Raw genomic sequence first — 13,599 nt, 5'->3', positions numbered from 1 at the left:
GGCCGAGATGTAAACAGGACAACTCCCAGGGGACTGGCTGGCCTGGCGGGGGTCACAAGGGATACACCATGCTGTGCTCCTTCCCGTAGGCACTCCTTATTCACAGACAAGGATGTGTTTCCCCACAGACTCCTCCCAGTGGGAGCCAAGCTGGGGAGCAGAACTGAGGGACTACACCAACCTCCTACCCGGACAGCTTCCTGACTCAGCAACAGCACTGCCAGCTCTTCACGGCTAACAGAACCTGTCACGATACTTGGCGTCACCATCTCACTCCCACGTAAGCTTCTTTCCTTCCCCCACCTCCCACACAGGCCTCTGGGTTTTACTTAAGAAACCACATAAGATTGGTTTCCCGAAACCGTCCTGTTCCCCCTCCCCAAAGCCGTCACTCCCTCACAATTCTAGTTTCTCTCCTCCATTTAAGTGGTGCTGACCCACTGGGGTCCTTCTAACTTGTCAACTTCTACATAGGGCATAAGATTTTTTTTTTTTTTTGACAAAACCTATCATCGTAGAGTATCCTTAAGTAGAAGCTTCACAGATATTTGGTGGCTGAGTACATTTGCCAGTTCTGGGGTTTGCAGGGATTTGCGTTTCTTTTGCACAGGTCTCTCAGAGACTAAGAGCCCACTCTGGTTGAGGAGTGAAGAGACAATCCCTCCGCAGGGTGGGCTTCGCTTCCCTCTGCTCCTTCCTAGGAAGCTACCTGGTTCTTGTCCAGCTCACAGTTCTTGTACTCCTGCTCTCCCTGCTCCTGGAAGGTGACGATGACGAAACCCACGAAGATGTTCATCATGAAGAAGGCGATGATGATGATGTAGATGATGAAGAAGATGGAGATCTCCACGCGGTAGTTGTAGATGGGGCCCTTGTCTTCCGTGTGGGAGTCGATGGAGCGGTACAGCAGCCTGCAGGAGGAGACAGGTCCCACAGAGGGAACTGGAGAGGCTGGATCCCCTCTGCGGAAGGATGGCAGCACTGCGCCAGGGATCCCAGGGGTCAGGGTGCAGGAGACAGCTCTGGGTTGGAGTCCCAGCTCAGCCATTTACTGGCTGTGTGACCTTGGGCAAAGCGCTTAACCTCTCTGAGACTCAAATTCCTCATCTGTAAATTGGAGACAGTAATTCCTGACTTTCCTACCTTGCAGGGTTCTTAGAATAATATATAAGAAGGTGTTTTGAAACTGTGAAGAACTATTTAAATGTAACATGAGTCATGGACATTGATTTCAAATACTGGAAATAGTGGTAAATATTGAGACAGCTTTGCAAACTGGCGTGGACTCAGAGGATGTTAGAGGGAATGTAAAATAAATCTCTCTGAGAGCAAATTTCCACTTAGATAAAAACACTCGCACGACCCATGCTACTCCCATCATCACCATGGCCTGGTCATAGACTTAAGCAGTTTACATGTGTATGTCATTCATTTGAGCCTGGGCCGTGTGCCCCATGGAGCTTGTTACTCTTCACGGACGGGGATAATCTCTTCCTCGTCCTCTGCAGCCCTGCACAGCCGTTGGTTATCCTCCAGATATCACCTATATTTTACTACATAATATTGATAACTCTCACCTAATATCCACGCATTGCTCTTGACTTAGAAACATTTAGAATTTTTTCACTTTCAGATTCTAATGTCACTGGAAATATTAGGGGAAAAGCAGGTGTCTCTACAAAGATATAAGAACCTGATGGGAAGCTGCCTGGTAGAGGTGATGCAGCATGCAAAGCCCACGGGCTGCTGTAGGTACGAACGCATTGCCTCTGCAGCGGAAGTGGGGTCCACACTTCCACGCCTTTCTTACTTTCCACTGTAAATATAGGCAAGGCTTTTCCTAAGGAGACGGGGTCCAGTCAATAAAAGAGAAGCATCTCAGCCATCTTTACCCAATGAAGGGCATGCTGGAGTGGTAATCTTGAATCCTATGGTGGCCACAGGGCCCACACTGGAGAAACTCTCCCTACACCCAGCTCCCAAATGCCATAAGGGCAAGACTGAGACCTCTCACATTGTGGCTCATGTTGAGGTTGGAAAGAGACCTAAAAAAAATGGTCATTTTTGGTGGGAGTTTCTTGACACCTTCTAGAGAAAGAAGAGTCTATGTTTCAGCAGTGACAGTGGCCTATAAGTTGTCCTGGAAATATACCTCACTGCCCGGGGAGGACCCAGCAAAACATGACCTTCACAAGGAGTGCGGGACATTAAGAAAACTTGGGGATGGGATGGAAAGTCAGTGCTGGCCCTTGAGTGTTAGGGTTCAGGAGGCCTTGGTTTACATACTCACTCTGGCCACCCTTCAAAGGTGGAGACTGTGAAGAGGGCCATCATGGCCGCCAGAACGTTGTCAAAGTCAAACTTGCTGTTCTCCCAGCTGCGGGGCTGGATGATGGGGTGGTCCACCTCCCCGTCTTTGTACGTGATGTAGTTGCCCCTGAGAGAGGAGGAGAAGGAGTTTACTGTGGGATCTCCCATCTTCCTTCACGCCTGGGTTGCCAGTGACCCGAATGCTGGGTGGGATGGGACTGCCTGGCTTGAACTTCACAGTTCTAGCCAGGGGAAGAGCTTCAGTGGGCAGAAACTTCAGGAACAAAACATGCTACACATTGTGTCAGTGAGGCCAGGTGACACATGGGCAAAAGTCCAGGTGCCACTGCGGTCTTACAAAATGAGCTGTCCTTCCCTTTGGGTCAAGCCTCCAGCCTCCCGGGGCTGGCCGGCCGTGGCCCGGGCTGCCCTCCCTCTCCACTCACTTGCATTCTGCCTCTGTCTGCTTGGAACTGTCTGAACAGGTGTACAACTTTCCCTGGAAAGCAGAGAACAGAGTATTATTAGAGATGTTCATTAATCAGTGAGGCAATCCAAAAACAATTAGCGAGCATCTCTGTAGCCCAGCGCTGTGCTAGGGACAGTGGGATGAAAAGTGCAGAACCCAGATGGGCAGGGCCTGACCCACATGAACTGAACAGTGGCGAATACAGATGCCAGTGCTACAAGTTAGCACTTCAATGCAAAAACAGGAGCTCGGGTCCATCGGAGCTGTGCTCTCTAGGAAGGTCTTGCTGGGCTCAGGGAGGGTTAGATGAGAGTTTACACAGTTGGGGGTGGTGGGGGGAATGCTCTAGGTGGGAGAATAGCAGAACTAAAAGGGTTAGGGCAAAAAGGACCAGAACCCAAGGAGGACGCTGGCTTCATTGTAGCCAAGGGGCCCCGCAGGGAGCAGTGGGAGCTGATTTTGACAAGTGCAGGGCTCTGAAAGCTGGGTGGTACAGTGGGGACATGATGCTGTTGATAACAGGTCACTGCTGCAAGCTTAAAGCAAGTGACTGACACAGAGGTTCCACAGGGAGGAAGGGCCGTGACCTGAACGGCAGGTGAAGTGGAGAGAGTGAGGGGCCTCTGGCCTGGTGGCCCGATGTCTCCCTCCCCTGGTCTGAAGCTTGAGTCAGGCTGCAGGTGGAGGTTACGTCCAGGCCGAGTCTGGCCCAGGGCACTATCTTGTTTGTGCTGCATCTGCCAACTCCCTTCCCCGGGAATGCTGATGGGATGGGGTAAGCGGGACCACGACGGAGCCCAGGCTTTACCTTGAAGAGCTGGACCCCGATGCAGGCGAACATGAACTGCAGCAGGGTGGTGACAATGACGATGTTCCCGATGGTCCGGATGGCGACAAACACGCACTGAACCACATGCTAAAGTGGGAAGGGAAGGGGAGAGGGACGTGGTTTCAGGAGATGCCGGGAGCCTTTCCAGGAGGTAGCAGGGCAGCCCGTTTGCCGCAGGGGGCAGTAATTGGGCTGAGAGGGGCAAAGTCAGGCTCCCAGAGTCACATGGGAAGTGATGGACCCTAATGGGATGTAAAGGCCCCCACTGGACTCTCCGTGACTACGAGGAGAAAAACCCTGCTAACTGCCCATCTTACAGTGGTAGGGATATAGGGACGGCAGCACCACAGGGGCACAGGGTTTGCGTGGGATCTCCGTTTGGCACATTCTGCTTAGGGAAGACATTTTGGATGGCTGCCTCTTTTACTACCCTGTTCATTACGGAACAGGCACATGCAGTGGGACCAGCGTCCGGGACCCCACATGGCAGCCACTTGGCCTGGCCATCATCACCTTTTCCTTCCAACCGGCCCCTCACCTCTCACTCCCCCAGGGCTGGCTGGAGCTTTCCTACACCTGCCCTCGACTCACCTTTAGCCCCTTGGCCCTGTTGATGGCCCTCAGGGGCCTGAGTACTCGCAGGACTCGCAAGATCTTCACGACATTGATTGCACTGGACCTGGGAGAGGGAGATAGGCAGTGTAGTAAGCTCCTCCTGTTTCTGGGGGAGCAAAAATAATGTGGTAAGGGAGTGTCCTGACAGGTGAATCCCGGGCAAACCTGAGAAAACATAAAGTCCATCTCAGGGACATTCGCATTCTGGGTCCGTTCTCTACTCCTGTCTCCCACCCTGTGAGAGCCAGGAGCTTGCCTGTAACCCTGGGGCTTTCCCTTGGGTGAATAAATAACATGCAAGGTGGCTCATGGCAGGTCATTAGCAATGTACTGTGCTACTCACAGGGGCATCCACAGTGTCAGAGAAAGAAATTCAGAGCAAGGCCATGGGAATTCACGGCTACTTGCTAGCCAAGGCACTGAGGGCAAATTTCCTAAATTTTCTAAGTTCTAGTTTGTTCATCTGTAAAATGGGAGTGTAATCAGCTCAGAAGGGCTTTGCAAGGGTTAAATAAGAATTCTATATAAATCACCTAGCTGTGTGCTTGATGAACTGCCTGAATGATGCCATTTATCATGATGTCTGCTGAAGATATCATTGCACTTAAAGGGATGCCGTACTAATGGTGGGATCTCGGGCCTTGTGGCTGGAGGCAATGGGCACGGGGAGGAGATTTCTTAGTGTTTAGCTTCAAACACATATCCTAGACAGTTGCCCCTGACACCTATACATAAAACCCACCCAGAGCACACTCAGGACTCCAAGGAAGGATGGGCTTTAGTTGGGGCCCAGGAAACAACACCCTGAAATGACTGCCTTAGAAGCAGTCTCAGAAGCAAAAGTTTTTCTCTGGCCTTCTCTTGCCCTCCTGTCCTTCCGTCCCCTTCTCCTCCGAGGCTAGCCATAGACACTAGAATCCCTCTTCCCCGAGACGGGTCATAGAAACAAGAGCCCAGAACCCCGTTTCACCAAAACCAGCCACACAACCTAAAAGCATCACTCAAATGTTCCCTCTGCTTTTCTGTATAAAAACTGGCCATAAAAACTTATCAAATCTACCATGTGGGAGTGTAGATCTTACGACCCGTATTGCAGAGAGGATCCTGTCCCCCACACAGAAGGAAGGAATGCTTCACAGAGAGAATCTAGAGAGAGGCCTTACTGGGTTCCCCACTTAGTCCATTCACATTGGATCCCTCCCTTCTTGTCCAATCACATTTCTCCATGGCTGTCCATACTCTTTTGAACCTAAGCATAAAAGTAGACAATTTCCCCTGTATCTTTGTGTCTGCATTCTGAAGGCTCTGGGTATACACGTTAAATAAATGTGAACGCCTTTTCTCCGATTAGCCTTTCTTTTGAGAGTTGATTGTTCGGTCACCCTTCAGAAGGCCAGTCCCTTTGGCTCCTGCGCTGCACTACAGGTTCCACACAGCTGGGATGCCGAGGCCAAGCCAGAGCTTCTTGGAATCTCAAGCTATTGCTCTTCCTCAATGTGATGGAGACAGCAGGAGCCAGGCCCCCTCAGCAAAACGCCTGGATGGTTTCCAGAGTTGTCCTTCCTACCCAGATGGGGGTTATTAACCATACCACCTTGGTGAGCAGCTGTGGAGTACATCCTAACCCTCGTGGGCTAACTACCTGAAATAGCCTCTCAAGCTTTCAGGAGTCTCATACTTGCTTTGGGACTTAAACAATGAACGTCAGGCCAGCAAGTGGTGATTACATGCCTTGTATGGTCAGGATGATGTGCTCAAGAAGGGGCTGGTGGAAAGATCCGATTTCTCTGGTGCATGGGCCTTTTATTCCAAGAGATGCAAAGGCCGCTCCTATCTATCACTGTGCCTCTCCTACAGTCTCTCCGGGAGGGAGTCAGTTTGCATTGCATCCCAGTGGAAGGGATTTAAAGGTCAGATGGGAAAAACACAGGCTGAAGAGGAAGACTTTCTGGTTCAAGGTTAAATAGTGATTGAGTGGTCGTGCTGGGATTTGAATCTAGACTTGCAGGTTACCAGGCAGAAAATAGGGGGTAATAATCGATGATCACAGTAAAGGGTCATTCCCAAGGCCCCTGTCCCTGCCTGATCTCATTCGATCATGAAAACACCCTTGGAGGAGAGATCCAGGAGCCCTGAGACTTATGCCTTTCTCTACCGTAGGTGTGACCTTGAGCAAGTGTCATGCTGTCCTGAGCCCCAAATTTCCCATCTATACCATGATGATAACACTTGCCCTGTCTCCCTCATAGCTTTGTGTGTGTGAGGACCATAGAAGAATGTGTATGTGGAAGTGTTTTGAAAGTGAAGATGCAGGATTCACACTGTCAGCTGTTAGAACTTGGTAGGAACTAGTAATCAGATCCTTCACACCTGAACAAGATCTGCAACCTTGGCTGTACAGGGGAGTCACCTGGAGAGCTCTTAGAACTCATATCCAGACTGTACCCCAGACCAGCGAGATGAAAAACACACACACACACTCACGTGCACACGCATACATACACATGTACACTCACACACACACACTACACAAATATACAGTCACACACATACACATACACACATGCACACATACATTCTCACACTCATACATACACATATACACACATACATACCTATATAGACACATATGAACACAGACACATACACATGGTCGGCTGGTCAACATACACATACACACACACCCACACCCACAAACACACATATATCACACACATGCACACCCCACACATACACACTTATGCACACAAACACCCCACACATGCACAGACATATACACATACATTCACACATACACTTACACATAAGGTGCTTTGGCTGGAGAGAGAAGGGAGAGAAAGGGGGGAGGAGGGTCCAGGTCAGGGGAGGTCATGGCAGTGGGTTGCTGAAGGTCAGCCTAGGGCACTGGGGCCGTGGTGGAGGAGGCAGGAAGGTCCTGGAGACAGCCATTTCTTAATAGCGGGGCCTGGCCCTGCCTGTCATGGCAAAACCCAGGTATTTAAACATATTCTCGCCTGATCAACATGTCCCAACTGTCAGACCCCTGAGGACACGAATCTAAGAACTCAAAGCCTCCACATACAGCTTTGGAGGCCCCAGCCCGCTCTCATCACACTGCCGTGGCCCTGCAGGCCGGCCCTTCAGGGTTTGCTTGTCCTCTCTGGCACCCCTTGCTAGCTGCATGGTCCATCGTGGGCTGAGGGGGTCTCACTCACTGGATGCCAAAGGAGATGAGGGACACGCTGACCACCAGCAGGTCTAGGATGTTGAAGTAGTTCCGGCAGAAAGAGCCCTTGTGCAAGAAAGCCCCATAAGCAGTCATCTGCAGGGAGGGACAGAGAAACACGAGTGTGAGTGGCCCTAGCCGTAGCCCAGAGACCCCTCACACCGCCCCTTCCTCCCACAGCATCCCTTGGGCAAGTCCCAAGCACCATCCATGGGGAACAGGAAGGACAAAGACGGCGATACGGTGCCAAGAGTTCTGCAACCATGCACACAACCACCTAAGAATCTCTGGCCCAGGACTTCCGGGTGGCTCCCTACACCTGCCAGGCCATGCTAGACTCTTTAGTCCTACATTCAAAGCCCTTTCAAGTAGGCCCCACCACGTCACTCTAATTTACCACTGTTCCACAACCCAAGTCCAGGGCTTTGGCCCTGCAGGACCCTTTGCTGATGCTCTCGGGCTAGGGGCACACTTCCCTACTGCCTCTCCAAACGCTTGAGTCCTTAGGCCAGCTGAGAGCGCCAGGCATCTGCAGGGAGTTGGGGGCGGGCATGCCCAGCAGTCCCGGTTTGCCAAGGTTTGCTTTATCATTGAAAATCCTGCATCCCAGGAAACCCCTCAGTCTTAGGCAAACTAGGCCTGAGACTGGTCACCCTGGTGCCTGGTGAGAAGTTCCACTGGTGACTCTGGCAATTAGCATACCTCCCCTTTCTGGCCTCAGAGGTGCTTATGATTGATGCCACATATCCTGAACTCACTTCTACTGTTTCGCTTCTAGACTGCATCTGGGGTTCTTTGAGGGCAAAAGCTGTGTGGTCAGAGGGGCTATATGGCTCAGTGTCTAAGGTCACAGGCTCTTAGGCCAGGCTGCCTGGGCTGGAATCCCAGCCCTATGGTATTTTATTTCTGTGGCCTGGAGCAAGAAACTCAATTCCCCTTGTGCCTCTGTTTCCTCATTGGAAAAATGAGGGTAAGATCTACCCAACAGGATTGTATGCATCAAGCGAGAACCTATATGTAAAATACTTAGGGCTCCATCCTGCACACAATGAGCTCTGTAAAAGGGTGAGCTGTCACTACAGCCTGGATTTGAATTCTGGATGCTTCCTGGATGAGGAGTTTTGTTCTCTCATCATGCGAGGATACTATCCCCTGCCTTTGTGAAAGCCCTTTGGAAACTTTTTAAAAGAGAACGCACAAGATGACGAGGACTGTTAGAGGACGTGGCCATTATTACCTCCCCCTGAGACGGGTGTAAAGCTGTGCACAGCAAGGTGCTCAACAGATCGCCTTTACAGCCTTTCCCATTTCGCCAGCGTGCACAAGGGCCAATGGTTATCCAGGATAGGGGCTATGACAGGCAGAGGACAGGGAGCATCGGCCAAAAGGGAAAATGAGGAGCTGACGGTGCAGAGGTGGAGCGAGGCTCCCTGGTCATCTGGGGTCCAGTTAATCTCTTTGGAATCAGAGCATGCCCAGGGCAGAGTGTCCGCAGAGCCATTCAAAAGCAAACACAGGGGGAAATGGGCAAAAATAGCTCTTGCAACCTAATTCTTTCCATTTATCTCTTGCAGCAGGGGGTCCCACAGGACTCAGGCACCTGTGCTGTGCAATGGTTTTTAGAAGTGGGTAGATTATATAAAAGATGCAAGGGAGTATTGTTTCAGAAGACCCACCATCTGGAAGGCTTGCCTCCCTGCCTCTCAGTGAAGACCTGAGACGGCCAGGGACTGGACTCAGGAGGCTCCCATAGCTCACTGAAGAGCCCTCTGTGCCTGCAGAAGGCCCAATACTTGCCCAGTCACCTCGCTTTTAGTGTTAGGAAGGCTCTGGGTCTGATCCCTTCTTGCTTCTGGAATGGATCTTCTGAGGCTACTACTGAGCTCTAACAGAATCCTCTGTGCTTGGGGGAAAATGGTCCTCAGATGGGTGGACTAACGACACTTAGAGTGCCAACTCTGTCCTCTGGCTTTGGGCTCCTGTTTGTCTGGGGACCCTTGAATGAGACCAACACTTGAGCAAGTGCATGTGTGTGCAGATGGGGGCGGTGGGAACTTGCACCCAGGCAGGGCTGAGGAAGAGTGGCTATAGAAGAAAGGGCAAATGGACATGGGGAAAATGGAGCCTTTACTTGGAAGTCATCTGTGGCATTTAGGGCATCAGAAAAATCCGGGCTCAGGTACCCAGTGCTAATTGATCCTTTTTTTTCTGATTGCCAGCCACCTAGGTCCTGCTTTCCAATTCTACACCACTTGGGAAAGGGCCCTTGCTGAGATGCTTCCCTCGTGAGGAAGGAAAGGAATGGGGTGTGGCTCACTAGCTCTCTGCTCAATCACGGGCCATCCCCACCTGTCCAGGTACCTCTTCTAGTTTTGAGACCTGTCTTATCTTTTGTGATTTCCACTCACTGGTCCTGATTTGCCTTCTTCCTCTTCGATGTGACAGTCCCTTGCATAACTCAGGCCAACTGTCGTGGGCTTACACGCCTTTCCTTTTTAAGGCCAAACATCTCCAGGCCCTTCTACTCTTCCTTGTGCTATATGTCCCCCTTGGACAGCCACGGTCATCTGTGCCACGACGTGACACTGGGCCTTCAGGCCAGGAAGAGGGACCCAGTGGGAAGGAGGTATAGGAAAGTGTCCCGGCATCGGGGTTTCTATTCAGAAGCACACTGAGTGTAGAAGAGAGTAGGAAAGGGAGGGGTGGGAGGGGAGGGAGGGACCTTGCCATGACAATGCTTGCAGAGACCTTTCACTTAGGCTTGTATGGCAATCCCGAAGGAGAAAGAGCACCATTGAAATCCACAAGGGCAGCTCTGCAGAAGAGCAGTGAGAGCAGGGCCTCAGAGCTTCTCTTGTCCTGGGAAAGAACTCTGGTGTCTGTGTGCCCCCCTGCATCTGAAGTCGGGCAATCAAAGCAGCTCGCCACGGTAGAGAGGTTTCGCCGCAGTGCATCTTAGTGCAGCCACGCAGCTTTTGGTTATCTCTCCCCACCTCCAGGAACCGGTGCCTGGCCAGATCTACTCTCCATGAGTAGAAAAGAAAAATCTGAGCCACATACTTGGTTAGCAGGAACCAGGGATGGAAGCGAGGGGCACTTGAGTGCCCTGGGGACAAGGACACAGGGGAAGGCACACAAAAACCCATTCATCTCTGGAAGTGACTGTTTTTCATGTCCATCAACAGGCTGGCCATGATGAGGCAGTCTCATCAGGGAAGGAAAGGCCTGCACCTGGCAGTGGCATCAGTCAGGTGTGACGTCAGCTTGCATCGGCCACAGCGATAGGATGACAAGGGAGCCTGGACTCCTTGGGAGGGGGAGTCCCAGGCCAGTCTCCCAGGAAGAAGCTAAAGCTGAAGCATGGACTTCAGAGCCTTAGTCCTTCTGTTTGGGGAAAGGGTAGAATCTTCTCCCTTGCTCAGAGAGGAGCACATGTTCCCTGAGGTCATGGAACTCACACCCTGACTCAGATGAACTAGCTTGGCCATGCAATGGTTTCCAGACTCAGAAACACACCAGAAAAATGGAGAAATACTCTCTCTCTCCTCCCAGTGTTTATCAGAGGTGGGCGTTGCCTGTTCTGAGGGCGGCAATGTTGTAGCAGTTCCCGCAGCAGAACTGAGCTGGGTCAGCAGCAGCCCAGGGCTGGGGCCTGCGTGCTCAAGTTCATTTAGCACCTGCTCTCACCCTGCTGAACTCAGCTCTCCAGCACAATTCTCCCTCCCCCATGCTCAGGGCAAGGGACACTGTGACAAAGCTTTGCAGCAGGTGACTGAGGGGTTGGCAGTAGTCTATAGTTGTCTGTGGGAGGCCCTCAGCTGGGAGACCAACTCCACATCTCACACTAGGCCTGTGATCGCTGTTACTTGGCCCCAACCCCAGCTTAGACTCAATGTCTGCTGCAGATACTGAGGAAGGTGCTGAGGGCAAATGGGCATCCAAAGAGGGCAGCCAAAGTGATTCTTCCACGCCCAGGGGGTTTCCCACTTTCAGAGACTATGCAGGAGGAGGGAAGGAGAGTCCTACAAGGGCTCAGGTATCAATTAACCAGAGCTGGTGTGCGTGGGCATGTGTGTCGGGCACTGCTGATGGCTGCAGCCCAAACCAATGAAATGGCAGCTTCAATGTTGGCACAGCCAACATGTGTCCCTTCCAAGCCACAGACTGCTTAGGGGCGGCTGGAGGGAGGGACTGCAGTGGAGTGGGCTGCTCCTGGCTTCTGAGTCTGGGCAAAGTGCATCACACAAAGCGAGGGGCACTCATTTTTCTAATTTCAGGCTTGGGAGTTAAAAAAGAAAGAGTGAAAGAAACAGTAAAGAGAAAAGAGCCAGCCAGACAGAGCAGAGATAGAGAAAGAAAGAGACAGAGGATGCATTGCCCAGGTTGCATTACCTTAAGGATAATTTCTAATGTAAAGATACTAGTGAAGACATAGTCTGCATTGCCTAGGATCTGAAAAATAAGCATAATTGGATTAGTGGCTCTGAGAGTGAACCCAACACCAACAGGAAGGAGCATGTGTGTTAGGACAGACAGCGGCAGAGAGCTGGTGCTGGCGCAAGGGGCTCAGGAGGAGCAGAGGGGGATGGGGGCTTTACCTTCAGAGCAATTTCAATGGTGAAAATGGTGGTAAAAACAATATCAAAATAAAACAGAATCTGCAAAACAAAAAGGAACAGGGTGGGGATGGGATAAGGAAGGGAGAAAAGCAGGATGGGAGGAGAGGTCGGTGGATGTTCACCAGAAAAGGGGCCACACTTCAAAATGAGATGCATGGCACTTGAGCCTTTGTGCAGGGACACAGATGGAAATGGGGGGTGAGTGGCACGCACACAGCGATCCTGAGGCGGGGCTAGCCTCGGGCAGCCCAGCGGCTTCCCTTGAAGCCCCCAGACAAGTGAGGTGAGCTTCCAGGGCAGGCCTCAGCTGGTACTGGATCTGAGCAGCATCTGGTTGGATGCTTTTCCCATTAATCCAATTTACTTACAAACCCAAATCGGACCACTGAGATGCTTGTCAAAAGGACAGAGAATGGGGTTTGTCTTTTTGCAGGGAGATTCAAAATGCTTTACTCACGTTGGTGGGACTGAGCTGGCCAGCTTCCTGTGTTGGTGGAAATCTATTCCTGGGTTATGTCCTCTGGGGTAAGGGAGGTGCATCCCTCAGGTGAGGTCTGCACAGGCTGAGGACCGGCTCCACGATTGCATACTTTATTATATCTCAGGTGATGGATCAGGGGTGGGGCCAACATCTGCTAACCTCAGTAAGACAGCCCTGGACCAAGCAGGCCCCAGGGCCACAGAGTGGTTTGGCATGGGTGTGGCTTTAGACCAGTGGGCTCTCTTCATGCTCACTTGGTTGGGACTTGACAAAGTTTTGAGATATGGCAATTCTTAAACTGGCCTTTAATGTTGTTCACCAGAGCCTTGGGTGGGTCCTCACATTTGGTTCCACTCTACAGAAGGCACCAAGACTCTCTTTTAGGTAAGGTCAGGCTTATCAGTGGCACCTGTTTGCCGATGCTCCCCTTCTGGTCAGAGTACTCTGGGAGCAGGGCGGGGCCCGTAGTCGGCAGCCACATTTCCCCAAGTTTGCAGGGAACCAGAGCTTCCTGGGGAACATCCACAGGCAATGAAAGTCCCGACCTTTGCCAGTTAACAAACGAGCCCAAACATTTGGGTACATGCTCTCTCACTTGCTTGTGATCCTAAGTTGGTTTTCTATCAAAGCCCTACTCTCTTAATGAAATGTTAGTTGTGGATCTGATTCTGACATCTAGAACTGGGCTCCTGATTGAACAATGATGTCAGCAACAGAAGCTGTGGGCCCGGCACAGCCCCAGGGGTAAGGAGTGCAGAGGACACAGGCAATGCATACATGGTTCCTGAAGGAGGTGTGCTGGACCGGGTCCTCAGCAGCCAGGGAAATGCTGCTGAGCAGAATGAAGAAGAGGATCAGGTTGGTGAAGATCGTGTCATTGACAATGCGGTGGCACTGGAGGCGAAACCTGTATGGGAGGGGGGACAGGAGGAGAGACAAGTCAAGGCAGACAAGGGGAGCAGCAGTCGGCTCTTGGGAGCCCCTTTCCTCAGCTCTTTCCAGCAGCTGGCAACAGGCGCTTGTTGGCTTAAAGCGACCTCTTCATTCTGA

The 13,599-nt window shown here is 51.5% G+C and overlaps 1 protein-coding gene across 50 annotated transcripts in view; it reads right to left on the bottom strand.

Moving 5' to 3' along the window:
• The window catches only part of CACNA1C (calcium voltage-gated channel subunit alpha1 C), a 703,883-nt gene that overhangs the window by 83,192 nt on the left and 607,092 nt on the right, over positions 1–13,599 (bottom strand). For 33 of the 50 annotated variants that reach the window (XM_032254241.1, XM_032254239.1, XM_032254246.1 and 30 more), the window contains 8 exons: positions 13,327–13,456; positions 12,048–12,107; positions 7,439–7,545; positions 4,200–4,287; positions 3,588–3,695; positions 2,757–2,809; positions 2,291–2,437; positions 710–911 (listed from right to left, as the gene is read on the bottom strand). In XM_032254241.1, coding sequence (XP_032110132.1) covers positions 710–911; positions 2,291–2,437; positions 2,757–2,809; positions 3,588–3,695; positions 4,200–4,287; positions 7,439–7,545; positions 12,048–12,107; positions 13,327–13,456 — 895 coding nt within the window. Of the gene's footprint in view, positions 1–709; positions 912–2,290; positions 2,438–2,756; positions 2,810–3,587; positions 3,696–4,199; positions 4,288–7,438; positions 7,546–11,841; positions 11,902–12,047; positions 12,108–13,326; positions 13,457–13,599 lie in introns of all 50 variants that reach the window. The other 17 variants (XM_032254240.1, XM_032254247.1, XM_032254252.1 and 14 more) reach the window with 2 other exon arrangements.

This window comes from Sapajus apella, unplaced genomic scaffold, assembly GCF_009761245.1.
Source record: "Sapajus apella isolate SASKATOON/1434 unplaced genomic scaffold, GSC_monkey_1.0 scaffold86, whole genome shotgun sequence".
In the NCBI taxonomy this organism is placed as follows: Eukaryota; Metazoa; Chordata; class Mammalia; order Primates; family Cebidae; genus Sapajus; species Sapajus apella.
This window is presented reverse-complemented; position numbering and strand designations above follow the sequence as displayed.